The sequence below is a fragment of the Myotis nattereri genome (assembly GCF_964212035.1).
Source record: "Myotis nattereri genome assembly, chromosome: 13".
Classification (NCBI taxonomy): Eukaryota; Metazoa; Chordata; class Mammalia; order Chiroptera; family Vespertilionidae; genus Myotis; species Myotis nattereri.
The window spans coordinates 57,441,734-57,468,126 of record NC_138088.1 but is presented as its reverse complement, the minus strand read 5'-3'; the positions used below and the strand labels follow the sequence as shown (position 1 = coordinate 57,468,126).

The following is a 26,393-nucleotide window of genomic DNA, read 5'->3' as shown; positions in this document are numbered from 1 at the left end:
TCGCAGTAGGGAGAGAGAGTGGGCTCAACTCTGACTTCAAAGACAAGTGGGACTTTGTACCCTATTTACTTAGTATGTTTATTGAATTTTTAATCTCTGAAATTTTTTAAAACTTTAAAAATAATAAAATGATAGTTAACGTGCTCGTTATTTAAACGTTAAATACATTAACCAGTGGAAGAAAAAGGGAGACTTTCATGACAATGGAGTCTTGCATAAAACACAGTGAACAAAAAGGGGGCAAAGGTAATACTTTCAACAATAAAGATAATTTTTAAAAAAATCACAGTCAACAAAAGAGAAAATGCCTAAATTGAACTATTTTAAAATTTGAAACTCTTATGCATCAAAGGTGATAATACAAATGGCCAATAAACACATGATAATATGGTCAATATCACTAGTCATTAGGGAAATGCAAATATAAACCACAATGAGATACCACTTCATACCCATTAGGAGGGTTGTAATAAAAAAAATCATTGTTGGCTAAGATGGGAAGAAATTGGACCCCTGGTGCATTGCTGGTGGGAATGTGAAATGTTGTAGCCACTACTAAAAACAGTATGACAGTACCTCAAAAATTTTTTTAAAAAAGTTATCATATGATTCCACAATTCCACTTTTGAGTATAATTGAAAGCAGTGATTAGAATATCCATGTTCAAAACAGTACTATTCATAATAGCCAAAAGGTAGAAGTGACCTGTGTGTCCATATATGGGTAAATGGATAAACAAAATGTGGTAGATACAGACCATGGAATATTACCCAGCCTAAAAAGGAAGGAAATTGTGCAACCAGCTGCATTATGCTAAATGAAATGCGCTGGTCACAAAAGGACAAATGCAGTGTAATTCCACTATTTGAAGTCCTGGAATAGACAGAGGATAGAGTGGTCTCTCTCCGTGGATAGAATTTTCAGATTTTCAGAGTGCTGACGGGAGGGGGCAGAGGACCTATTGTTTAATGGGGACAGAGTCTCAGTTTAGGAAATGAAAAGGGCTGTGAACATGGAGGGGATGATGGTTGACAAAAAGGTGGATGTGCTTAATGCTACTGAGCTGTACACTGAAGAATGATTAAAATGACCCATTGTAGCCCTAACCGGTTTGGCTCAGTGGATAGAGCGTCGGCCTGGGAACTGAAGGGTCCCAGGTTCGATTCCGGTCAAGGGCATGTACCTTGGTTGTGGGTACGTCCCCAGGAGGGGGTGTGCAGGAGGCAGCTGATCGATGTTTCTCTCTCATCAATGTTTCTACCTCTCTATCTCTCTCCCTTCCTCTCTGTAAAAAAATCAATAAAATGTATTTTTAAAATAAATAAATAAAATAAAATGATCCATTGTATGTTATGTATGCTTTACCACAATAAAGACATACCTGTTACAAGTTGCTTCTCCGTGCACCACTTCCCGCCGCCTTGCACACCACCTTCAGGGGAAGTGGCTCAGGAGGTGGGTGACCCGAGTTCCAGTTTCCCCCTGGGGACTTCCAGCTCCAGGGCAAGGTGCTTTCACCTGGCAGTCCCCACCCCTGGGTGACAAATTGGGGTGCTGATTAGGGGTCTACCTCAAGGGGGCACTCTGGGTTCTCAGTGAGCCTGCCATCCAGGACAAAGTCAGCTCCCGCTCCTTGTCCCTCCTGTGACCACCTCCAGCCTCTCCCAGCTGAGCACTGGACCAGTTGGAGTTCACAAAGGGCCAGCAGGGGTTTCGTTTGCACGTAACTAAAGGATGTGTGCTGGGCGAGTGTTGACCTCTGAGTCTCAGTTCCCTCCTCTGGAAACAGGAATACAACAGCCTGCTCCTGTCCCCTGCCTTCCAGGGGAGTCAAAACTTCAAGGAGTAGCTGAGGATTACCTTTCATAAGTGGCGCAGCTCCTGGCCAAGGGATCATATGTGTGTGTGTGTGTTGGTGTGTGTGGTGGGGATGGGATTGCGGTTTTTAAAACAGTTTTTAAAAATATATATTTTTATTGATTTCAGAGAGGGAGAGAGAGACAGAAACATCGAATCAAGCCCACAACCCGGGCATGTGCCCTGACTGGGAATCGAACCATGAGCTCCTGGCTCATAGGTTGACACCAAACTACCAAGCCATACTGGCTGGGCAAGTGAGTAACAGTTTTCATTCAATTGTCGCAAAGCCATTCTTCCACTGACTTAACCTTCCCCCCTTTCAATTTTTTAATGGCCTCTTTCAAAAATTACTGTCCTCTTATCTCGTTTGGGATGTAAAAGAGGTGGTACTCAGGGCAAGGCCGGTGAATGATGAGTTCAGCATTTAGCTGTGTGGCATCTGCTCCAGCCAGGGCCTGGGGAGGCCTTCAAAGGGGCGCCCCGCCTTCCAGCTGCTGTCCCCTAAAGACGTCTAATATGGCACTGGTCCACCTCTTGTCTTTATTCAAATCACAGTGTTTCTGCAGAGCGGCTGACCAGGGTTGTCTCGGGCCCATACTTGGCCCTCACCTTCTGCCTCAGTGATCAGCTCTGCAGCGCACAGGGAACCTGTCCGGTCCACTCTGGGCGGACAGGTGTCCATCCCGGAGGACCGGATCTGCAGGACACCTGTTTCTATGAGGTCAGCACACATCCGTTTGCTGAGGGTCATGGTCTTGTTCCAGTGGCATCTTCGCTCAGGCTTCTTGTTTGTTTTTTTTTTAATGTATGACAAGACTCAGTACAAGGTTTTCCTAGGTGCAGTCCTTATAATGATCTAGACCAGGGGTGGGCAAACTTTTTGACTCGAGGGCCACAATGGGCTCTTAAACTGGACCGGAGGGCCGGAACAAAAGCATGGATGGAGTGTTTGTGTGAACTAATATAAATTCAAAGTAAACATCATTACATAAAAGGGTACGGTCTTTTTTTTTTTTAGTTTTATTCATTTCAAAAGGGCCGGATCCGGCCCGCGGGCCGTAGTTTGCCCACGACTGATCTAGACATACTTCTTTAAGGCAAAAAACAATAACTCACTGCTTTTCAGCTTTCTAAACAATACATACCTCTATGTGGAGGCCTTTGGGATCTGAGCCAGTGACATATGTGTGATGTCAGGGATGACCATAAATAGAAGATTGTTTACTATCGAAAGACTGGTGCGCAAGCGAGAGTTCCACGCGACGCGATGGGCGTGCCCCGCTTCATCCCCTCATGTAGACATTTGCTGGGTACACAGCGGGGATTTTTAATCTGTCACTTTGCATTTTCTTCGCAGGTGCGGTGGGTGAATAAAAATACCAATAAACCGCAAATGTGTCTCCTAAACTCCACAGCGTTAGGTTTGACCGGAAAGTATTAATTGTGCCTCATTTGAGCTCATCCCTGCTTCTGCTCTGTTGGTGACATTCCCTGTGTGTCACACCCAGCGTGCTCTCTGTGCTATGCTATGCTTCGACGAGAGATTAAATTTTAGCATGTTTTATAGTTCATCCTAAATTTTTTTTTTCCGAGTGTATGAAGTCACATCGGTTATGTTTGATAACCCACTTTTGCATGGATTTTCCTATAAATTAGAGGGTGTTGTGCCTCTCAGCTCTCACACCACAGTACGGAGAAACCCCCAGCACGTGGAAATATGACGGATGTCGCGTTAGCGTGCGGCTTGGCAATAATAAGGGTTATAAATGACTCACTAGGCAGAGAAAACCTGGGAGACTTGCTGGGAGAAAGACACGGCCTGCTGTCTTTATGGGCAGCCCGAAGAAGGCACCAGAACGATATGTCACTTTCACCTGGTTTGTATTTCTAAGGGGGTTTTATTAACCCCTTTTTATCAATCGAAATAAGTTGATTGCCAGTGAATGCAATATTTTCTGACTCTTTGAAATTATAAAAACAGAAGCAAAGACCGAAAACTCACGTATTTCATCTCCTGGTAAATGAGAGACAAACTCCCTCCGACGAGACTGCTAAATAGTGTTGAAGATTTCTGTGGCGGTTCCTTAAGATAGGATGTTTCCTTTAAGGCCAGGAGTGGGCCTTGGGGCATCCGGAACCGGCTTTATCCTGCCGTGTTAGTGGCCAGGTATTCCAGAACACCGCTCTTTAATATTCATGCCTCATCATAAAAGGACATATTTCTGTAGGTAAATACATTTATGGCTAATAACACGCTCTGGGTAGAGAATGATATAATAACCTGCTTCAAGGAGAGAGGAAGCCGGGTGGCCAGGAATCCCTTGACAAGTGCCGCCTGAAGCCACTTCCAGCCGCGACACAGTGATGGCGAACGTGTGGGAACGAGAAAATCAACAATTCTTCCAAGCGGGTGAGAGCCTCCCTCCTGCTCCTCCCCGGTCTGGGAAGAAGGCTGAGTTTGGGGCAATTGGAATAAAGCCCAGCAGTTCAGACGATGGGACCGTGTGGGGCTCCACGGAGAGGGGCTGAGAATGGGAGGGTAGCGGCCTAGGCTGAGGACCCCCAGGCACCCAGAGCTCTTTGCCTGTCCCCCCTCACCCTCAGGGGGGCTGCACCTCACTGCTTGAGGGCCCGGGGCCTGGCAGAGCTTTCCTGTCCTGCCCGCAGATCGGCCAGGTGTGGCTTAGCACCCCTGTCCCTCAGACCCGCAGCACCCAGGGCCACCCATTTTGGGGTCTCACACATCTGTCCTTTATCATAGAAGGAGACTCCCCCCACCTCCTGTTTTTAGTTTCTTAGTTCAAATATGAACTGAAGAAAGAATGGATGTCACGTGGGAAAGTCTAAAAGTAATGTTGGCGTTGAAATTTCTAAATGAGGGATTTCTTCTGATTAAAGCTTGCATTTCACAGGAATGAGCGAGTCGCAGATACTGACTTAAACTCAGGCTGATAATGGAGTCACCGCAAGTGTTTGCTTCATCTGGTGAGAGGACACAGCCTCTGAGGCTTAAACTTCAGCGACTTTATCATGAGAACGTGAAATAAAGCCCATTTCTTTTATACACATCTTACCGGGCAGGAGGCCTCCGCACCATTTGAAAATCACAGGTTTGCGTTTTTCCTTTCTTTTTTGTTTGATTCCACAGGAAGGCATTTGAGGTCAGCAATCATTCCACAGAAAACGTATCCCAGCCACCCCAGCCCGAGGGGGCAGCCCCGATGGGAGACCCTCTGACCTGGGAGTTCTTCCAGGATCGGAAGCCATTCTGGACCCGGCACAGCCTTCAGGATGGCTTTACTGTCACCGCCTTCCTCAGGGCCCCTGAGCCTCGCTGGGGGCAGCTGTTGACCCCTGGGCACAGGAGCTCTGGAGGAGGCTCAAGAATACAGGTTTCAGAAAGTTCAAACAAATACTTGGCCCTGGCCGTGGTGGCTCAGCTGGTTGGGCGTCATCCATCCCACACACCAAAAGGTTGCCAGTTCAATTCCCTATCAGGGCACATGCCAGGGTTCGGGCTCCGTCCCCGGTAGGGAGCGTGCATGAGGCAGCTGATTGACGGTTCAATGTTTCTCTCTCCCTCTCCCCTCCTCTCTCTATAATAAGTCAATAAAAAAATCTTAAAAAAAAAATACTTGGTGTTCCTTTGTCCTGAGCTGGGAGGAAATGCCATGCTCTCTGCTGGAGGACAGAGACAGGGGGGAGGGAGGCCTCGTGGGTGTGGCACTTTTGAGGCTCTGTGGCAGGCAGGAGACATTGTGGTCAATTATTTAACTGGTTAGGCCCATGAACTTTCCAGGTTGGGGTGGTGTCTGCCATGTGACCGAGGACCAGTGACTGTGTCCGTGGCCAGAGCTCGGACCCCAGAACTCAGCGGTATCTTGCCGAGTGGTATCTTTCAGGGGCACACACGTGTGTTCGTGTCCTGGCCCTCTGCACCCTGAATTCCTTCTATAGGCTGGGAGGGCCAGCTCTGCTTGGCGTTCCCACTGGACACTATGGGTGTCCACTCCGTGAGGTAAGGTCTCTGTGCAAAAGCAGCCTGTATGAGAGCACCCAGGTCAGCAGGAAGAGGGGCCGTCAGCTCGAATGAGGCAGCGTCCATGGGGACCCAGTGTCTGGAAGGTTCCTTGTTGAGGTGTGAGCTCTTGGAGCCACAGAGCTCATGCAGCCCACCTGGTTACAACTTCTTAGCTCTCTTAAGAATTACTTCTGGCCCAGCCAGTGTGGCTCAGTGGTTGAGCACCGACTATGAACCAGGAGGTCATAGTTCAATTCCCAGTCAGGGCACAGGCCCGGGTTGTGGGCTTGATCCCCAGTGTGAGGCGTGCAGGAGGCAGCCTATCAGTGATTCTCTCTCATCCTTGATGTTTCTATCTCTCCCTCTCCCTTCCTCTCTAAATCAATAAAAAAAGTTTTTTCATTTAAAAAAAAAAAGAATTACTTCTGACTTTACAAGCATTCTTGTTTGTGGCACCAAGGCAAGTTCACCTAGGTGCTTCGTTTGTCACAGTTGAAACAATTACAAGTAAGAGCAGAAAATTAACTCCCCGTGGACTTGCAGAATAAATATACACAGACACACATGGGCACACACACCACCGCATTTCAGGTCAAACATTTGAGGGACGCCCTGGTCCCAGTGTATCCCCGACGCTGCATCTGGGGTGACCACACGGGGAACTGGTCCTTGGGGTAAACAAGGATGCACGTGGAGGCGAGTGTGCAGGTAGCAACATGCACAGCCCCTCCTGCTCTGTCCCTCCCCGCCCCCCTCAGTGCCAGCGTGTTCACAGCACAGACTTGGGAAACTACAGGATCTCAAATACCCGGCGCGTGGGAACGAGAGGCCGGGAGCAGGTGTGCATGTCCGCAGGCCGGACAAGGCACCTGCTCCTGGTGGGTGAGCAGCGTCTGTAGATGCGGCTCCAGGCTGTGTAGACTCTGAATCTCAGCCTCTCCAGGCTGAACAGAGAGCACTCAACAAAGAAGACTCCTGCGGCCTGGAGGGGCGCGGATGCCACCTGCAGCCTGGAGACGGGCTCTGCACCCGCCCGCTGGGCTGGTGGCTGTGGGAGAGAGGAGATTAGGATGCACATCGCAGGTGGAAAAGGGCAGTCGGCTCTCCAGATGAATTCTTTCCTGATGAATTGTAAACAGTTAAAAACATGTTTAAAAATTCATTTTGGCTAAAGAGTTTTTGGAGACTGCAGCAATTAGATGAAGGCCCGTAAACCACGTTTCTTAGAAGTTGATTTCTTCTAGAGAGCACCTGATGGGATGGGTCACGTCCCCCCACCCCTCCGCGCCCCTCCCCGCCCCTCCCCGTCCAAAACATCCAACCCAACACGACAGGTCAGTGGGTACCTGCTTGTCCAGGCTGTTTTATCTTCTTAGAGGAAACCGGGTTACTGTGAAACCATCCGATAGCACACCTCTGAGAAGAAATGAAATGTCTTTTTATTGGCGGAGCCAAGATGAAGAATGTCTTGAGATCTGTTTTACAAATAACCTGGCACATAAATTGTCCATTCCTGCTTCAGGATCTTTTGTCATGTTTGAGGAGCTGTCAGAGGTCCCTAATAAACATGAGCCTTATTTACTTTACTGGATATGTAATTCTTCTTTTCTTTGAAAATAATAATTTTTTTTCAAGCAAGTACAGCAAAAATACAACCAATAAAAATCTAGCTATGGCAGCATAAACCACCTTTATAGCCAGCATATACATAGAGCCCTTCCAATAAAAGCAGCTCCAGGTAAGAAAGGCAACACAGGAAATTGGCTGACTTGTGTCAAGATCAAGTTCCCGGCTCCTAAGGGTTGACAGAGGAGCCCTCACAGCCCTCCCACTTCCCTAACCAGGCTCTTAGGGTGACAGTTGCATCATCCTTGTCGCCAGGCTGGCCCTTGGGCTGAGGAGAAGAGCTGGTCTCGCGGTTGGACCCAAGTCCAGTGTATCTCACCAGCCTTTTTTTTCAAATCCGTGTTTATTGATTTCCGAGAGGAAGGGCGAGGGAGAGAGAGACAGAAACACCAGTGATGAGAGAGAATCTCTGATTGTTTGCCTCCTGCACACCTCCCAATGGGGACTGAGCCCACAACCTGAGCATGTACTCTGACTGGGGATCCAACTGTGACCTCCTGGTTCATAGGTTGGTGCTCAACCACTGAGCCAGGCATGGCCGGGCTCTCTTCATATTTGTGAGCTGCCCCTTGCCTAGGCCCATTCTTGGAGCCACCCAAGCTGATGGACAGTGGAGGGTGCGTGAGGGCAGGACACAGACTGCCTACCTCTTGGTTCCCCCATTCTGCATCCCAGGTAGGTGGTCCCCCAGTGAAGGAGGTGGCAGGGTTAGTGGCAGGGCTGGGCGTGGGGATGGGCTTTGGAGAGCCTAGTCCAGGGATAATGCTCTGGGATTTGGTCAACCTGTTGGTGCTCATGGGAAGGCAACTTTGTTCGGGTCCTTCCCAGCCAGGCACCCAGTGGTGGTCGCTGTGCCCCTGGCCATAACCCTGGGCTCCCAGACACCTTTGTGGACAGACTGAGGGGGGGTCCCTCCTGGTGTCCCCTGCCAGGGGGTGGGCTCCTCCTGGGGAGCCCTGTTAGTAGGTTCCCAGCAGCCTTGTGGAGCTCATTTGGGCTTTTTATCGCAGCTCTAGAGATGTTATCGCAGCTTGAGAACAGAAATTTAAAATATGTCTTCTTCAGGTGCAAATCTACTGTACTTACAGTTTTACTGTTTCTCTGCAGGGGGGCCCATTCATCTTCTAGCAGTGCAATTCCTAAGGAAATTAAGTCCCTGCAGTTGGGGTTATTTTCAACTGGTCTTCTGGGGCAGAGTAATTGGAATTTAAGAGTCTCTCTTAAAAGAAAGGAAACATTAGCCACTTTACCTGAATAACAACACTTTGCAGTGCCATGCTTTGCCCATTAAAAGTACTCTCTGTCGGGGCCAGTGTACCTCAGTGGTTGAACCAGGTTGGATTCACCGTCAGGTTACTGGCTCAATCCCCAGTAGGGGGCATGCAGGAGGCAGCTGATCCATTATTCTCTCTCATCATTGATGTTTCTCTCTCTCTCTCCCTCTCTCTTCCTCTCTGAAATCAATAAAAATACATATATTTTTAAAAGTGTCCCCTGAGTTCTTCCTTCCTGTACCCCCGAGTCTCTCAGCCCCTCTGGGTGGGGTTTACAAAGCTCCCACCGCCCAGGAATTCAATGCCAAGTCCTCATCCCCGCTGACCACTGTTCGCCTCTACTCGGGGTTATATATGCCCACCTAGAACTCAGCACTGTGCCCCGTCAAAGAGTGCAGAGTGGCACTTGGTTGGCTACAGGAATGAATGGTTCTTCGTCAGAAGGGCATGGCTACACTTCCTTGCCCACGTGGGAGCAGTATTAGCTGTCATTACCAGGAAGAATAATCAATCACACACACCCCTCTTTCAATGAGGTCAATTCACAACCCGGGCAGCCCTGTCTGGAGCTTCGCTCTCCCAGCCCAAGACTTCAGCCCCGGGGACCCAGAGCCCCAGCTTCCTGGTCCTGGGCTCCTGGCGCTTGAGTGGCACCCAGCACCCAGAGAACTAACTGTCCGGTCCTCCTCAGGGCTGTGCTGCTGTCTGGGGAAGGCTGTTTCTGACCAAGAGAGCCCTGGGAGCCCAGGGCACTGAAGATGAAGTGTCACTCAGTTCCCTGGCCCCAAAGAGGGAATAGGAAGTGGCCCAGTGATGCTGACATGGAGTCAGCAGAATGCCAGTGATGAACCCACATTGGAGACAAGGCCAAAATCAGGCCCAGGATCTTGCTTTGCTGTGTTTGTGAACTTCTGAGCAGTAACAGGGGCATGAGGGTAAGCCAAATCCAGAGCATTCTCTAACAGGCCGAACCAGTTTGGTATAATGAGTTTTTCCTTCTGGGCCCAGATGAGCTCAGAGAGAGCATTGGGCAGTGTATCAACAGCAGCAAACGGCACTAAGATGTATATAATATAAAAATGGGGTTTCCCCCCTCTCAATCCCCTATTTTCACACTCTCCTAACATTGGGGCACATTGTTCTGAAGACCATTTTATTTTTTTTTTTATGTTAATCCTCACTCAAGATATTTCTTCCATTGCTTTTCAGAGAGAGTGGAAAGGAGGGCGGGGGGGGGGGGGGGGGGCGGGGGAGAAAGAGAAACATCAGTGTGAGATACACATCAACTGATTGCCTCCCACACGCACCCCCACCGGGGGCAGGGAGTGAATCCACAACTCAGGTATGTGCTCTTGACCAGGAATCGAACCCAAGACCCTTTCGGTGTGCAGACAGATGCTCTAATCATTGAACCAGGCTGAAGACCTTTTTAAATGCTATATTCAGTTATATATACTTATGCATTTTATTTACATGTAGTTCTGCTGCAAAATGGTTATTGGCATATAACCCTGTTTTGCAACACGCTGTTTTCCCCTCTCTGATTGCATTTTTCCCAGGGTTATCTCTAGGCTTTATTTACCTTTTTTTTTTTTTTTTTTTAACTAACCTTTTTGCCCTGGCTGGGTAGCTCAGTTGGCTAGAATGTTGTCCTGATAAACCAAGGTTGGGGGGTTGATATCTGGTCAGGGCACATACAAGAATCAACAATGAGCCCTAACCGGTTTGGCTCAGTGGACAGAAGAGCGTGGTCAGACTGAAGGGTCCCAGGTTCGGATTCCAGTCAAGGGCATCTCCAGTGGGGGGTGTGCAGGAGGCAGCTGATTAATGTTTCTAACTCTCTATCCCTCTCCCTTCCTCTCTGTAAAAAATCAATTAAAAAAATATATTCAACCAATGAATGCATAAGTGGAACAACAAATCGATGTTTCTCTCTCAAATCAATTTAAAAAAATTAAACTTTTTTATTTTAAAATAATTGTAGTCACATGCAGGTGTAAGAAGTGACACAGAGAAATCCTGGGTACACCTTCTCCAAAGGCATCTTGCAAACTGTGGTGCAGTTTCACAAACAGGATGCTGACACTCCTACTGTGCGCCCATCTTGTCCAGACGTTCCCTGTTTTCCCCGTACATGTGTGCACTTGGTTCCATGTTTAAACATCTTATCACGTGTTTAGGTTTGTGTATCTACCAGCAGTCAGAATACCAAACATCGCTCTCCTGTTGCATTATACTGTCATTTACCGTTTTCACTGTTTCTCAGTGAGGCACACCTAGTTCAGCTCCCAAAGGCCACTTTGGGTCACTGCACCCTTGGGTGCAGGGGGCCGGACACGCGGTGGCGCGGGTTGGGGTCCCCCAGGCCCTAGTTCGCAGTCCACGGTCAGTGCTGAGGTTCCGAGACGAGCACCCTCCCTTTTCCTGACCTTTCACGCCAATCCTTTTCGGTGTAGTTTTAGGTTAAGATTTAGATGGAGATTTCGGCGTATCACGTGCAATAAGTACAAGCGACTGCGCTTACACTCACATCACGCGCACACCCTTTCCCCGCCCAGAGCGCCCCCCGCAGCTGCCCTCGGCTCCGGAGCGGGGGCGGCCGTAAGCCCCGCCCCGGCGGCCCGTCCGGGATGGCGCCTGCGCAGACCGGGGGCAGGGCGGGGCCTGGGCGGAGCCTCTGCGCGAGCCGCCGTAGGCCACGCCCCCCTCCGCGCTCGATTGCTCCTGTCTGGCGGCGGCAGCATGGCGGCGGGGGCGGTTGGGGCGGCGGCGGCGGCGGTAGTGGAGGTCGGCTCACCCCAGCAGTTTGAGGAGCTGCTGCACCTCAAAGCCAAGTGAGCGGGGCGCCGGGCGGCCGGGATGAGGGTCGCGGCCGTGGCGGGCGGAACGGCTCGGCCCGGCCTGGGCGGAGTGGCGGGCGCGGGCCCCGGGCCATGGCTCCCGCCGCCGGCGGAGGAGCGGGGCCCGACCCCAGATGCCCGGCCAGACCCCGGCCCGCCGGGCGCTGGCAGGCCCGGGTCCCCTCCTGCCCGCCCGGCCCCAGCCCCCGGACGCGGCCCCGCGGTGACCGAGCCGGGGGCGGGAGGGGCGCGGAGACCCCTCTGCGGCGGCGCCGCCCGCGGTGAGGGAAGGCCCGCCGGGGTCCGGGCTGCGGGGGCGCCTGCCGCCCGGGGGAAGGACACTCCCAGGGCGGCCCCGAGGCTGCGTTGGGGACATAGGGACCCGGCCTGTCCGAGTGCCCCCGGGCAGGGCTTGCGGGTGCGCTCGCGGGCCCCGCGGCGGTCCTGCCCGGCCTGGTAGGGTGGCGGGGTCCTCCGTCCCCGGCCTGGGAGGTTCCGGGCGGGGAGACGGTGGGTGGCCGGGGAGCGAGCTTCAGCGTCGGTGGCCAGCGAATCCCGGGCACGTTTCAGACCCGGCCTCAGTTTCCCCACCGCGAGCCGGGTTGGGCCCGGGCCCCGCTCGGGGCCGGGGGATGAGCGGAGGTGGCACCCGCGCTGCCCAGCACGCGGGAGCGCTCGGCGCCGGCCCTTCCTGCTGCCCTGCCGGCGGGCAGCTCACAGGCTGGACAGGCTCTGGACTTGGCCCGTGTGGCTCAGTTGGGCAGCGTCCGGTGCACCAAAAGGGCACCTGCCGGGCCAGGCTTGACCCCCGTGGCTAGGGCTGTGGAGGAGGCAGCCCATGTATCCATCCGTGTTCTGCTCTTACGTGGGTGTTTCTCTTACTCCCTCTCCCTTCCTCTCCCTTTCTCTCTCTCTCTCTCTCTCTCTCTCTCTCTCTCTCTCTCTCTCTCTAAAAATCAGTGAAAATATTTTTTTAAAAAAGGTTGGTAACCTATATTAATTTTGAAAAAGTAGAATCATATCCCATGTCATTAAAAATTCTTTGGTAAAGTTAACATATCTTAATGGCTTTATTTTGCTATATGACTATTCAAACCTATATTGTTGGACCATGTATATGCATATATATGCATATATACATGTATTTGTTTGTTAATCCTTATCCGAGGATACTTTTTCCATTGCTTTTCAGAGAGAGAGAGAGAGAGGAAGGAAGGGAGGGAGGGAGGGAGGGAGGGAGGGAGGGAGAGAGAGGAACATTGATGTGAGAGAGACACATTGACTGGCTGTCACCTGAACCCTCCTCGATCATGGGACCATGGGCTGAGAGTGAACCAGCAACCCAGGTACATGCCCTTGACCAGGAATTGAACCCGAGAGCAAGGGCTGATGTTCTATTTAGTACAGCCGTGGGCAAACTAGGCCCGCGGGCCGGATCCAGCCCGTTTGAAATGAATAAAACTAACAAAAAGAAGACCGTACCTTTTTATGTAATGATGTTTACTCTGAATTTATATTAGTTCACACAAACACTCCATCCATGCTTTTGTTCCGGCCCTCCGGTCCAGTTTAAGAACCCATTGTGGCCCTCGAGTCAAAAAGTTTGCCCACCCCTGACTTAGTACGCCAGCCAGGGCTGGGCAATATGTTTTTACAGTTACTTGCTATGTGAAATAATAGGGAAGTATTTGTATACACATACCTTTGTCTCTTTAATTGTGTTCTTAGGATAGAGACTTGAAAGTGTAAGAAATTTCTGAAAGGTTCCAGTTTAGTTTTACCCAGCAGGATATTTCACTTTATCCTTTTTATCATTGAACTAGAGGCCCGATGCATGAAAATCGTGCAAGAGTAGGCTTTTCTCCCCGCCCCCCACTGCCAGCACTGGCTTCCCTCTGGCCGCCCGCAGGCACCCGGGACCCAGGCTTCCCTCTCAGCCCTGGCTTTGTCAGAAGGCCCTCCGGTCTAATTAGCATATTACTCTTTTATTATTATAAATACTATGATCTTAAAATCTTTTTTCAACTTAGTTAAAAGTTGAGATATTAACTTACTATAATGAAATGCCCAGATCTTGTTAGGTGCGATGAATTTGGCAATTGGGTGGATACACACAAGTAACCATTTAACACAAGGACAGAGCCCCGGAAAGTGGACTCTGCTGTGAATGGAGTCACACACCTCCCTGTCCTGTGTCTTGTTCTGCTCAGCATGTTTCTGAGATTCATCCATGTTGAATGTCTCCATAGCTGGTTCTTTTTTATTGCTGAGTAGTAGTCCATTGGATGAATTTTACAGGTTCTCCAATTTGTGCACTTTCCAGGATTTGGCCTTTAAGTCCAAGGCCACTGTGAACATTCTTGCATGGGTTTTTGCGGGGGTTCGCTTCTCATCTCCCTACGCCTTAGGTCTTGGGGCTCAGGCCCCCTTATCCTCTGCAGAGGCTCATGTGGGAGGGTTCTGAGGGGCCAGATAGATCACTTCTGGCCTGCATGCCAGCAGCCAGAACTCAGACCCAAACAGCTGCAAGGAAGACGGCACCGCAGCCTAGCTGCTGTCCCAGAGGCGGAGGAGGCAGTGCTGGAGGACACGGCGTCTCTGGCCCAAACCCTGAGGCCTCTACTTGCACCTGCCGCTCCCCCTCTGCTGATACGATGGTAACGCACTGGTTGGGCCCTCACTTAGTGTGTCCTTCCCACCTTGGGTGGGTCTTCCTGGAGAGCCTCCTGCTCTCCTTGCTGTAGCTCTCCCCTCAGCATCCGTCCTCTCTCTGCCCCCTGCCCGCCGGTTTCCTTGGTGTCAGCAATGACCTTGCTTCTTACCTGGGATAATGGGACTTCAGAGCATCTCCCGAGCTCTCCTTCTACTGTCCCTCCCTCAGCACTTACACATTTGTGGCTTCACCCATTCTCGATGCCTCTGCTTCCGGCCCAGAGGAGACAGTCCCTCCTGTCAAGGTGGATTCCTCTAGATCTCTCTCCCCTGCCGCCTCTGCGGCCTCGCACACTCAACCCCGCGGTCTTCTTCAGCCTCTCCCTGTGTCCACTCACAAAATCAACCGTCCAGGCTTTCTTGTATTAATAAAACCCATTCCTGCCTGGCCGGTGTGGCTCAGTGGTTGAGCGTCAACCTGTGAACCAGGAGGTCACGGTTTGATTCTCGGTCAGGGCACAGGCCTGGGTTGTGGGCTCGGTCCCTAGTGTGGGACGTGCAGGAGACAGCCAATAGGTCAGCCGTGGGCAAACTACGGCCTGCGGGCCGGATCCGGCCCGTTTGAAATGAATAAAACTGAAAAAAAAAAAAAAGACCGTACCCTTTTATGTAATGATGTTTACTTTGAATTTATATTAGTTCACACAAACACTCCATCCATGCTTTTGTTCCGGCCCTCCGGTCCAGTTTCAGAACCCATTGTGGCCCTCGAGTCAAAAAGTTTGCCCACCCCTGCAATAGGTGATTCTCTCTCATCATTGATGTTTCTCTCTCCCTCTCCCTCCCTCACTGAAATCAATAAAAATATATTTAAGAAACAACCCATTCCTTCACCCTGTCTTTGCCTCTGCCTCATTCTTCGTTTACAGCCAGATCTCATAAGAGCGGAGTTCTAGCAGTCTGCCTTTCCTCCTCCTCAGTCCCCGCGACGCTGCGCTGCCGTGGGACCGGCCCTGCTGCCACAGGAATCCCTCCCCATTGCTGGCTGTCCTTCCTGCTGAGTTGATGGCTGTCACCTCTTCCTTCTTGGCTCTGGGAGGCCCTCTAACCCTCCGGTACCTTGGCCACTACCTGGGTGCCGTCTCCGCCCCCTGCCCTGCAGCTTAGCGTGGAGGAGCCGGAGCCTCTGGCCTGGCCTCTGTCCCTCTGCGTGGCTGCGCACGGGGCCAGCACTGACTGTTTCTTCCCGGGTCTGCAGGTCAAGTGCAGACTTCTTTCCTGAGCGCCAGACCATCACATCACAAACAGCATTAGGCTCCCTTTCCTCTCAGGTTGGCAGCTTCTGTCCCAGGATCTGCACTCGGCCAGACACTCGGAGTCAGCTCCAGGCTGTGCCTCCACTGTCACCAACTCCTGCCCCTCCCGCCTCTGGAGCCCCAGTGCCTCCCTCTGCTTCCGTTCTCCGGACACTGGGTGGTGGGCTCCTTCTCACCCAATTCACTTTAAATAATTCACTGTATTATTTTCCTTGCTCATAGGTTCCTCTCCATGTAACATTTAAAACTTGTTTTCTTCCTGAATTTTCAGATCTTTTTTGTTTGTTTCTTCGTGGGTTTTTTTTGTTGGGGGATTATATTGGAGCTTAGAATTCTATAAAACTGTAGGGTTTTTCAGTTGGCTAGGAAGATAGACTTAAAGATATCTTTGGCAAGATAATTTTATATGGGAGTAGTTGATAGATACAGAGATTCCTAAGAATTTCATCAACAGTTTATTAATCTATTCTGTTTTCATACTATCACTTTTTAGACAATCTTTGTAGTGTAATATAAAAAGTATGTCTTTGTAAAAAGCAGTTCAATTTTTTCCATGTTTGCTGCTTGCGTGCTTTCATTTTCAGTATTTTATTCCTGTTTCTATGGTTACATTATGCCCCTTCATCATAGTTCTGTGTTTGAAAAGGTAAAGACTCTCATTAACAGTAATCCTGCTTCTGCAGCCGTTTTTTACGAACATGGTGCGTCAGCTACAGAAGTCTGGTCTGCACCTGCCCTAAGGGCCAGAACGTGTAGGTGACTTCCATGCCTCTTGGTTAAGGTGGAGGAATATTCAGAACCACTTCGTGGGAGCTAAGTATTGACTAAGAAATATCATTAACTTGAAAATTCACCTAGAAGATTCCCAAGACCTTGCAAGTCCTTCTATCTTAGTCTGTTTAATACAATGAAATTCTAACAGAACAAAAAGACTCAGGCCGTTCTCGTAACTGGGGAAGACCTGAATCTATGTCAGTATCTGCTTATTTCTAAAGATACCATATCCTTAAAACGGCATTTTACTTATTTACAGATCCCTCGTTGTGGTCCATTTTTGGGCGCCATGGGCTCCGCAGTGTGCGCAGATGAACGACGTGATGGCAGAGCTGGCCAAAGAGCACCCCCAGGTTTCGTTTGTGAAGGTATTTCGTGCTCCGCGTCCTGTCTTTTAGGAGTTTATATAAACTAATGTGAAAGGAATTCCACATGCTTATAATTGAGGTTGGAATCTGTTATTTTTGTAGTAAACTGTTCTTAAAAATCTTAAAATAGTTTTGCATCTCTCTAGTATCAGGAGTGTAAAACTCACCACACTTTGCCTACATGTGTGTGGGGGCGGACAGGACCAATACCGAGCAGGATGGGCCACGGGGAGATGCCTGTGAGCAAAAGCAGACTAGATCATTCACTGTGGATCATTGTGATTTTAATAAAGGAAAAGTATTAGCAGGCACATTTCATGGAACAGGTAGGTGTGGTGTGGAAAGTGATTGAAGAAAGGGCGTCCCAGGTGCTGGGAGCCGGGGGGTTGGAAGAGTTGCTCTCTGGATTGGCAGACCTGCAGGAGACACCGAAGGTTTTTCTGACTTCTCAGGAAGCAGAGGAGGAAGGAAGCCGGTCTCTTTCTTGCTTTCTGTGTTTGTACTGAGTTTTACATGCTGTATCTTTGCAGTATCTCTTGGATGGGTAAGTAGTGGGAAAGTGATAGTTGTGGCTCACTTGGTTTAGCACACATAATATCATTCAGGACTTAGTACTGGTTTAGACAAAAGGCTAGCATATGAGTTGAGAGTCTTAGAAATGAATTATTGGGAAGGAAGGCACACCCTATATTCAAAAGCCTGGATCTTTAGGATTTAAAACAAACTAAGAAACCAAAGCCTTATTTCTTAAAACCAGAATTTATTAGTTCATAAGACATGTTGACAAGTATACCTGTACATAGAGTTAAAAATGACATCAGCTGGGTTTGTATGCCAGTGGATATATATATTGAAAACAGAATTCGGACAGGCTAATTCATTTGTGCAGCAGGTGTATAATTTATCAGAGTTTCTCTATAGGTACGTGTGCTCTGGATAGGTGTTGCAGTGAGGTGGCTCAAAAATCAAAATGAAAAGCTGTGTTGAGCAGGCTCATCACACGCCTTCCCATCGGTCCTGTTGTCCCCCCATAAGTAACTGCTTGCATTAATTTTGTATGAATCCTTCTTTATGCAGATAGAGCAAGCGTGAATATAATGGCTAGCTTTTTAAAATTTAAGCACTTATTTAAAATTCCAGTGAAATGTGTAATGTAACCTTAGGATGTCACCCTAAAATGTCCAATATAAATAATGGAAGGGAACATTAAAACTGCATGTTTGGTCAGTGATAAAAGATAAGGATTACAAGTGAAATGAATGATTAAACATTTCAATCATAAGATTAATCAAGGTGATGGTATTTGTTGTAAGCCTGCTTTTATATGTATAATGTTACTGGTGTAGGTAGCACATTGTTCCTGGCTGCCATCGGAATGATTTATTTAAAGTGACGATACAGTTACTTCTCACATTGGTACCAGACTTGGCAGTGAGTCTTTAAGTTGTTCAAGTGCTTGAGTGTCTCAGCAAGCCAAGGTCGGGAAGCCCTTATCTGCCGGAGATACCTGAGCCGGCTGCGTCTGCCGTTCCCAGGCGGTGACAGTGCGGACGGTCGCTCCCTCTCCAGCACAGGTTTTCTTTCACGGACATCAGTGGGGGGCGGAGGCAGTTTGCGTGGAGCTTGTGAGGTGGATTGTTTAAAAGGCTGCAGGGGCTGAACCCTAGTGAGCAGATGAGAAAGGAGATTGGCGAGCTCTACGGGCATTTCCTGGTAAGAGAGGCATGTGGCTCCTTCTGAAACAGCTGGCTCGTGGAGAGCTTTTTGAAACTTCCGGGCTATGGAAACTGATGTTCTCTTACCTCTGTGTCTTTTCATTTGATTTCTTAGTCTTTTTTAATGACTGCAGTAGTTTGGCATTTTTGACATGTGAAATACGGAGATTAGTCCATTCTGTGACTTAGATTTACAGAATCATTATGGAGGTTATCTTAAACTTGATATTTTTAGTAGTTCGATGTAAAATTTTGCGACCACCAATAATTTCTTATTTTATAGATAATGGTAAAATATACCTGAGAAAAGTTAGCATGCTTTTTTGGTCCATGTTTTGCTCACTGGAATAGGTGGCTGAAAGGCAAGGCTTTCCCATTATGGAGGCCTCGTTTCCTGGACTGCTGTGTGGTGATGATGCAGGGCACGCAGGTCCTCCTGGCTCCATGTTTATGTCCATGGTGGTCCACTCGCCTGGATCGGCCACCAGGTTTGGTCAGATCCTGAGGTTCTCAGGATCTGACCTACAAGGGCTTTGAGGTGATGCATGAGTTATTTCTATTGCTAAGCCTCATAGAAATCTATTTTTATTCAGAATAAAATTAAAACGTTCATTAAAATGTCAAATGCCTTTGCTTTTCAAATTATGTAAAGTTGGTTTGCTAGCACTAACAAAAATGGGAATACATATTTATCATTTAATCAATTGTTGGGTAGATAAAATCTTTGAAGATGAAGTGCCTGGTAGAGAAGATGGGAAGAAAAAGAATTATACAAGGTTTTTTAGGTGATGAACAAATTGGTTTCCCCTAGTCATATTCAAAGTCCAAATCAAATCCATGTTTTTTATAGGCGTGGCAATTTTTGATATTTTATATTTGATTTTATTTATTTTATTTTTAAAAATAAAAATGGCCTATATTTAAGGTGCCTAACTTAACGATTTATATCAAACCATTTTATATGAAGTCGTTCCCATGGACCCCTGTGGCCTTTTTTGGGGGGAGGATCTCTGAACTTAGTCTGTGCCATTGGTTGGACTATTAGTCAGGGAACATCTTTAACTCCTGTTTTGATTGGTTTCTGAACGAGATGATGGGTGCCTGAGGTGGGAGCCTGTACCCTGCCATTTCTTAATTGCTTTCCTTTGTGCAGGTGGCTCCCACCTCCCGTGCCAGCCTCCCTCTCCGCCCCCCCCAAGTTTAGTACATACACTGATGGCTGCCGGGCTGTGGTTCCTATGCAATGCACTTGGGTACAAAAATTCTCCACGTCAGACTCATCAGCCACCTGGTTGGTGAGATTTCCTACTGTTGCATTTCATTTAGCATTAATCTTGTTTGTATAGTAGCTGCTGCACTTGCATTTTATGTTCATTGTAACTTCATGATGTAAAACCAAGGGTACAGAAGGAGTTAATATACAGACATTTTATTTTCTGATTTAAAAAAATAGGAATATTTATAGTTTGATTTATTCTTAAATGTGCAACCATCTTAAAGATACAGCTCACGTTGTTTAATTTTGGAAGCTCTTAACAGTCAGTATAGATCATCTCTGGAGCCTGCACTGTGTAATTCTCTCTGTCTGTGCAGTTGGTGTAAGCAGGTAACACAGGGCAGCCTCCAGGTCCCCAAGTGGCTGTGCAACTAGGTACCAACTGAATTCCTGTTTTTCTCTGTCGGAGGATGTTCACCAGTTTACTTGGCATCTTATCATAGTAGAATTTATTTTTTAGGAACTCTAAAAATGCTCCTCAGATAATTCTAGTAGAATTGTTAAATCTTAAGAATATCCTAGTTGTTATCTATGTTGTTGTGGTAATAAAAGAAACCCAATGAATATAGTTTATTAGCTGTTACTGCACTCACTAAGTTTGGCAAAAATCTTTAAAAACGTATCAAAAATGTTAATTTAAATATCTGTTTTGAAATTTATATCTGACTGTCTGACAAAGAATTTGATTTTGAAAATTTCCCTGTACTGTCAACATGCCATGAGTAGAAAGAAACCTCTGTTTGAGGTTTAACAAAATGTCCCTGAGTGTAGGTTTAAACGTTCCCTCCTCAACCTTGCAGCCTCATTGCTACCAGTGGCAATTTTTATTTCCTTTCTGAGCTCAGCTGCTTATTAACTGTGTGTCTTTGGACAAGTTACCCTGTACCAAGCCACCTGTAAAGTTGAGATGCCATGCTGCATACCTGTCCAGGTTGTAAGTAGACTGGGCACACTTATGTAGAGGGCCGTCATGACTTGTGACACAGGGTAGGTCTTCCATGAAAGATATCTATTATCCATCAAGGATATCTTTGGTTTCTTCTGAATGTAGATCATTATTAACTATTTATATATTTAGTTTCCATTTTCATTATTGTAACTCATGTTTTACATTCAACAAAGATATTTCCAAAGAATGTTAGTGCTGCAAAGGTTTTTGAACTTCAGCTGCCCTTGCCGCCTGGAGCGTGGCTGTCCTTCACTGGGACTCCTGGCCCATGCTCAGCAGGATTTGCCTGTCGCCATTGCCTTTGTCTTTGTAGGATTGGTCTCTGGGGCTCCTAGTGGAGAGGCATGTAGTGATCTGGCTTCAGCAGGAATGTTAGAGGCTTATTTGCTTCCCAAAAGAGTGGTCAGTAGGGACCCTACTGGGACCCAGGACTGTGAGAAGAGACCACTTTTAAAAGCATCCAAGACTCTGGTTTTATGCATGTTCTGGGTTAAGATCACATTATCTTGTTTCTACTTAGTGTAGCCCTTTTATGGATTTTACTTTTCTGTTAGAATCCAGTCGTACCACAGATGGGGATCTGGTGAGCCTAGCTCAGTGATGGCGAACCTTTTGAGCTCGGCGTGTCAGCATTTTGAAAAACCCTCACTTAACTCTGGTGCCGTGTCACATATAGAAATTGTTTGATATTTGCAACCATAGTAAAGCAAAGATTTATATTTTTGATATTTATTTTATATATTTAAATGCCATCTAACAAAGAAAAATCAACCAAAAAAATGAGTTCGCGTGTCACCTCTGACACGCGTGTCATAGGTTCGCCATCACTGGCCTAGCTCAGTGCCCAGTGCCCAGTGTGTGGTGGGCACGCCACGGATCTCAGGCGAAAGACAAAAGATAATGAACTGCCTTTGTGGTCACCTTGTGTGCTCCTCTCTGGTCTGACTGCGGAATTGTGGGAAAACAGCACAGATGTGTCCACAACTTTAGAGTCTGTTCTAGAGTTGCCTCCCATTGCTTAGTCTTCTCTTTGTTCTTTTTTCGCTTTTATTGGACAGCTGATGTTGATTTAAAGTGTATATAGTTTTTCTCATAAACACATTTAAAAATGAAAATAATTAAAAATATTGTTTCAAAAGGGTGTTCTAGAGAAAAAACAGAATTAAGGTAGTAAAAGAGCACCCAAGAGCATATGAGGTGGGAGAATCAAACCAAAGATAAATGGTTGTGCCTCCTCCATGTCAAGGTTCATTTGCGTAGGTATGCTGGATTGGTTAAAGCTCCAGCTAAAAATAGTGTTTCAAGCCCAGTGGAAATCTTTCACTCTTGGAAAAATGCAGTAGTTATATTTTAAAAACTTTTAACAATGTAATTTATCAATAAATTTTATTTCCTACAGGTATAATGTAAATACAGGTTTTTATTGGTTTTAAAAAGTTTATATTGCATTGACAGTCCTATGAGGGAAAGATGCAATATATCTCAGTTTTTCTCAAAGTGCACTGTTTTTTAAAGTCTTACATAATAGCTTATAGTAATTGTGTTTAATTATTGGGAGATTGTGTGACTTAATGTGTTTCAGATTCGTGCGTCAGCTGTCACACGGTGTCTTGTTGAGGGGAATGATGACACAGCGTGCACTCATCTCATTTCACAGGCATTCAGATGGGCGCAGATACCCGAAGCCAGGAAGCTGCAAGGTATCTGCTTCGTGCCCAGCAGCCTTGCAGGAGTTAAAAGTAAAATTTATCAGACATCAATAGTTTATTGAAGAAATACTCCTTTTTGCTTCATAATTTGCAGAAGGCTGCAACTGTCAGTCATGATGTACTGCCTCTTGAAATTAGTCAATAGAGCAAACAGCAAGAATTGCTGTGGGCAGAAAATAAGCACTGTAATCATGACATAACTGGGGTCAGTGATTTATGGATTTCAATATAGTAGTAGCTGCATATGACTGAAAATTTACTAGGTCACTAGTGCGCCAAAAATTTTATTCACAGCCTCCAGGCATCTTTGGAAATGTGCAACAAAATAAAAACCTCTGAACCTGTTTTGACACCGCAGACTCAGTGGATGACATGCCAGCCCAGTGAGTCTCATTTAAATGTAAATGTGTCATAAACTTTTGTACTACACTCTTTAAAAAACGTCAACTACTAGAAGGAATAATGCGTGTGAACCTGATTTACATATTGAAGTTGTCAAAAAGGACCCTTTTATAATCAAGCTTAAATTCTCTTATTTTAAAGTTGGAAGCCGAAGCTGTTCCTGAAGTATCTGAAAAATATGAAATTAGTTCTGTTCCCACGTTTCTGTTTTTCAAGGTAAGGATAAAGCTGGCGCAAGAGGGGCTCCTCTGCCCTGGGCCCGGGGGTTCTGTTTTGGTTTCTTTACCCTCTCCCCTGACCCCTGAACATTCCCATTGGGTTGTTCCTGGCTTTGTCCCTTCTCGTAGTCTCCGTGTTGCTTGTCCTGGGGGTCCTGGAAAAGTGACATGGCTTGGAGGTCCAGCAACCAGAACTGGAGCTTCTTGAGAGCAATTCAGATACATGCTGTAGGCCCACTGTTTTTGGCGCTGGGCCAGAAGTTGGTTGCTAGGGCGGTGTGGACGGAATGAAACCGCAGGCTGGCCCTGGTTTGATGAATGATTCCTTTATGAAGCCATGCAGATCTGTCCTTAGGGTCCCCTGGGTGTTACCCCAGTCCCAGATGCCTCCTTTATACTTCAAGTAAAGGACGCATCCCAGCCAGAGTGGGGAAATCTTTCTGTTTTAGGTGAGACTGGTCTGGCTTGAGTTTGAGATGTGGTGATGTTTACAGCCAGCCCAGTGAGTCTCATGAAAATGTAAATGTGTCAGAAATTTTTGTACCGCAGTCTTGAAAAACATCAACTACTTGAAGGGATTTGATATTTGAAAATTTACAGATGCTTTCCTAGTATGTTCCCAAAAAGGGAAGAAAGAAAAAAAAGAACAATTAGTTATTTCTAAAATTGAGATGCATCGCAGGCAATTATTGGTAGTCAGATTTCTAAAAAGTTTTCCAGTAATAGTGTTGACCCCTTTAAAAATTGGCTAGAACTATGGATTCATAATTGTTATAATTTTGGAGCCTAAAATATAGAGGTGACGGAGGAATGCCTCACATACTAAATGAGTTTTTTAACTTTAGAATTCTCAGAAAATTGACCAATTAGATGGTGCACATGCCCCAGAGTTGACCAAAAAAGTTCAGCGACATGCATCTGTGGGCTCCTTCCCACCCAGTGGTAGTGAGCACCCCAAAGAAGACCTCAACCTTCGCCTGAAGAAATTAATTCATGCTGCCCCCTGCATGCTGTTTATGAAAGGGACTCCGCAGGAGCCGCGCTGTGGTAAGACGCTGCTGTTCAGATCCTGTAACAAAGGGGCCTTCACCAGGATGGGTCAGCGAGGTGCCCACGCTATTTTCAAGCTGTGCCATCCTCCTGTGCTTGGGTTCACATACCTCCAGAAAGTCAGGAAGGTTCCAGTTCCCAGGGGGTTAGGTAATTACTTGGGTCATATGAATTAGTTTGCACTAGAGACTCAGGATATTGGAACCAAAAGGCATCTTAGAAGTCATCTAATTCAGGATTGTTGTTGCTTGTGTAAGTACCCAAAGGTGTGAGGGCAGCGTGCCCATGGCCTGTCTCCTGGTTATGGAGCTGGGATCAGCTTCCGACTGCACATTGCCGGGCCCCTGAATGGGCTTCCTGCCTGTTCCGTTACCTTTGCTGTTAACAGCCGCCCTCTCCGCCCTGGCACCCCCCTTTTGCCCACCTCCTCCAGATGTAGCCGTTCACAAGCTCACTGAGCTCTGCTAGTGTTCCCGTGTCTGCCCTGCTGCTGCTGCCTGGCTTGTCTCCAGCATCCAGTGACTGTATTACCCATTGCTGTCATTTCTAATTTTTAGCTTCTGCTAATTTAAAGATTTCTAATTCTGTGTCTTACAGTCACTCTTATTTTCTGAACCTCATAGCTGCTTGTGATTTTGTCCTTAAGTAAGTTTTACAGTTATTTGACGCCTCTGGTATGGGGCTTCTGTTGTTTTCTTTGGGCTGTGCCTCACAGAGCAGTGATGCTGCATAATTGAGCATTTAATGCCTTTTGATGCACTGCTGAGAATCCGAGTATTGGTTTCAGCTACATAGGAGGGACTTCGTTAGGTGGGTGCTATTGGTAGGATTACTGGCTGTCTAAAGTGACCATGAAAATAGCCAAGCTTCCAAATAAATTCAATTGTAAATTCTTCCCTATGTGGTTAGCAAATTACATATTAAATTATGAAAACGTCTAGTTGAAAAATAAGGTTTCATGATGAATTCTATCCTAAAAAGATACAAGAAAATCATTTCTTTATCTCTCAGTTCTACTTGAACAATTTCCTTGCCAACATCCACATATCAGGTGGCCTGCTGCGTATGTACTGAAGCCAGCGTGTTCTGTCCCCATCTGTCCCCAGCTGGCTGCAGCGGCCTCGGGCAGTCTCTGGGAGGTGCTTTGTTTTCAGTGGAGGGTGCCCTGGTTTACCCTCTGCCATCAGGCATGAAGCTCATTTCTGGCACTTCATGTGGTGACAATAACAGGACTTAGAACACCAGCCCAGTCACTAGAAGTCTGCAGTGCTGCAGAACTGGCTGCAAAATGTGGGTGAACCTGTGTGACAGGTTAGACTGGGTGAACCTACAGAAAAACCAATAGAATGTTCTCCTCTCTGGGATTGAACAGTAGCATTCTCTTCATCTGTGCTGGATGAGAACCTAAGGAAACTGGCAGGTGGGCTGGCTCAAGCTTGAGGCACCGGAGGGGAAGGCCAACTGGATGTCACGACAGGGGGGCTGTGGTCCCAACTCTGCCCCTTGCCACCTGCCCTGACAACTGGAGGTGCAAGCCAGTCTCCCTCCTGTGCCTCCATTTCTTCCTCGGCAGAGGTGGGAGTGGGAGCCAGTCTCGAAGATCCTTTCAGCTCACTTAGAAATAATCCTTCTGCTTCCCTTTCACTTCATTAGACTGCCTTTATGATGTATTTATGGCTGTTTTTATGTTAACTGTCTGAGTGGCATTTAGAAGATTGTACAAATAACAAGTTAGAATAAAAAAAGAAACTTTAAAGCATTTCAGAGCAATCTGAAAACACGATATTATAGACAGATATTCAAGATCTAATTAGGAAATTAAAAGGTTTTTAGATACCAAGGATTTAACAAATTTTATTTTTTATAACTACATTTTTTTAAAAAAATGTATTTTTCAGCGGCATTTGACATTCAGTATCGTTTTGTATTACTTTCAGCATGGTGGTTAGACATTCATATACTTTACAGAGTATTCCTCCCCTGTCCCATCCCCCCCCCCCGATATTTCAAGTACCTATAACTACATTTTAAAAAGGCTTTTCTACTTCCTGGTGTTTGGTTTTTGCTACATGCCTTTCTGTCCCATATAGGAAATAGATCATTGCACGGTGCTGGTATTCTCTCATAAAATACCCACCTGAGGATGAGCTGGGAGACGTTTTATGTGCCTGCCCATTAACGTCCTTCATCAGCTCTGCTTCCATTGCTTGCCCGTTTCTGTGCGCACTGCGACACAAGCTCTTGATCTTCCAGCGTTTCTTAGAGGGTTGTGTACCACTTTCGCCCTCTTCCTTCCTGAGCCTGCGTGGTGGGAAGTTGTTTTGCTCCTCTCTCAGCCTGTTC

At 47.2% G+C, this 26,393-nt stretch overlaps 1 protein-coding gene across 3 annotated transcripts in view; it reads left to right on the top strand.

Moving 5' to 3' along the window:
• Positions 1–11,501: 11,501 nt before the first annotated feature.
• GLRX3 (glutaredoxin 3) overlaps positions 11,502–26,393 on the top strand; it is a 28,215-nt gene continuing 13,323 nt past the window's right edge. Inside the window, exons 1-6 of one of the 3 annotated variants that reach the window (XM_081105292.1) lie at positions 11,506–11,615; positions 16,623–16,731; positions 22,254–22,371; positions 22,675–22,763; positions 22,924–22,998; positions 23,846–24,047. In XM_081105292.1, coding sequence (XP_080961418.1) covers positions 24,008–24,047 — 40 coding nt within the window. In that variant the 5' untranslated portion in view covers positions 11,506–11,615; positions 16,623–16,731; positions 22,254–22,371; ... (1 more) ...; positions 22,924–22,998; positions 23,846–24,007. Of the gene's footprint in view, positions 11,616–16,622; positions 16,732–22,253; positions 22,372–22,674; positions 22,764–22,923; positions 22,999–23,845; positions 24,048–26,393 lie in introns of all 3 variants that reach the window. The other 2 variants (XM_081105291.1, XM_081105290.1) reach the window with 2 other exon arrangements.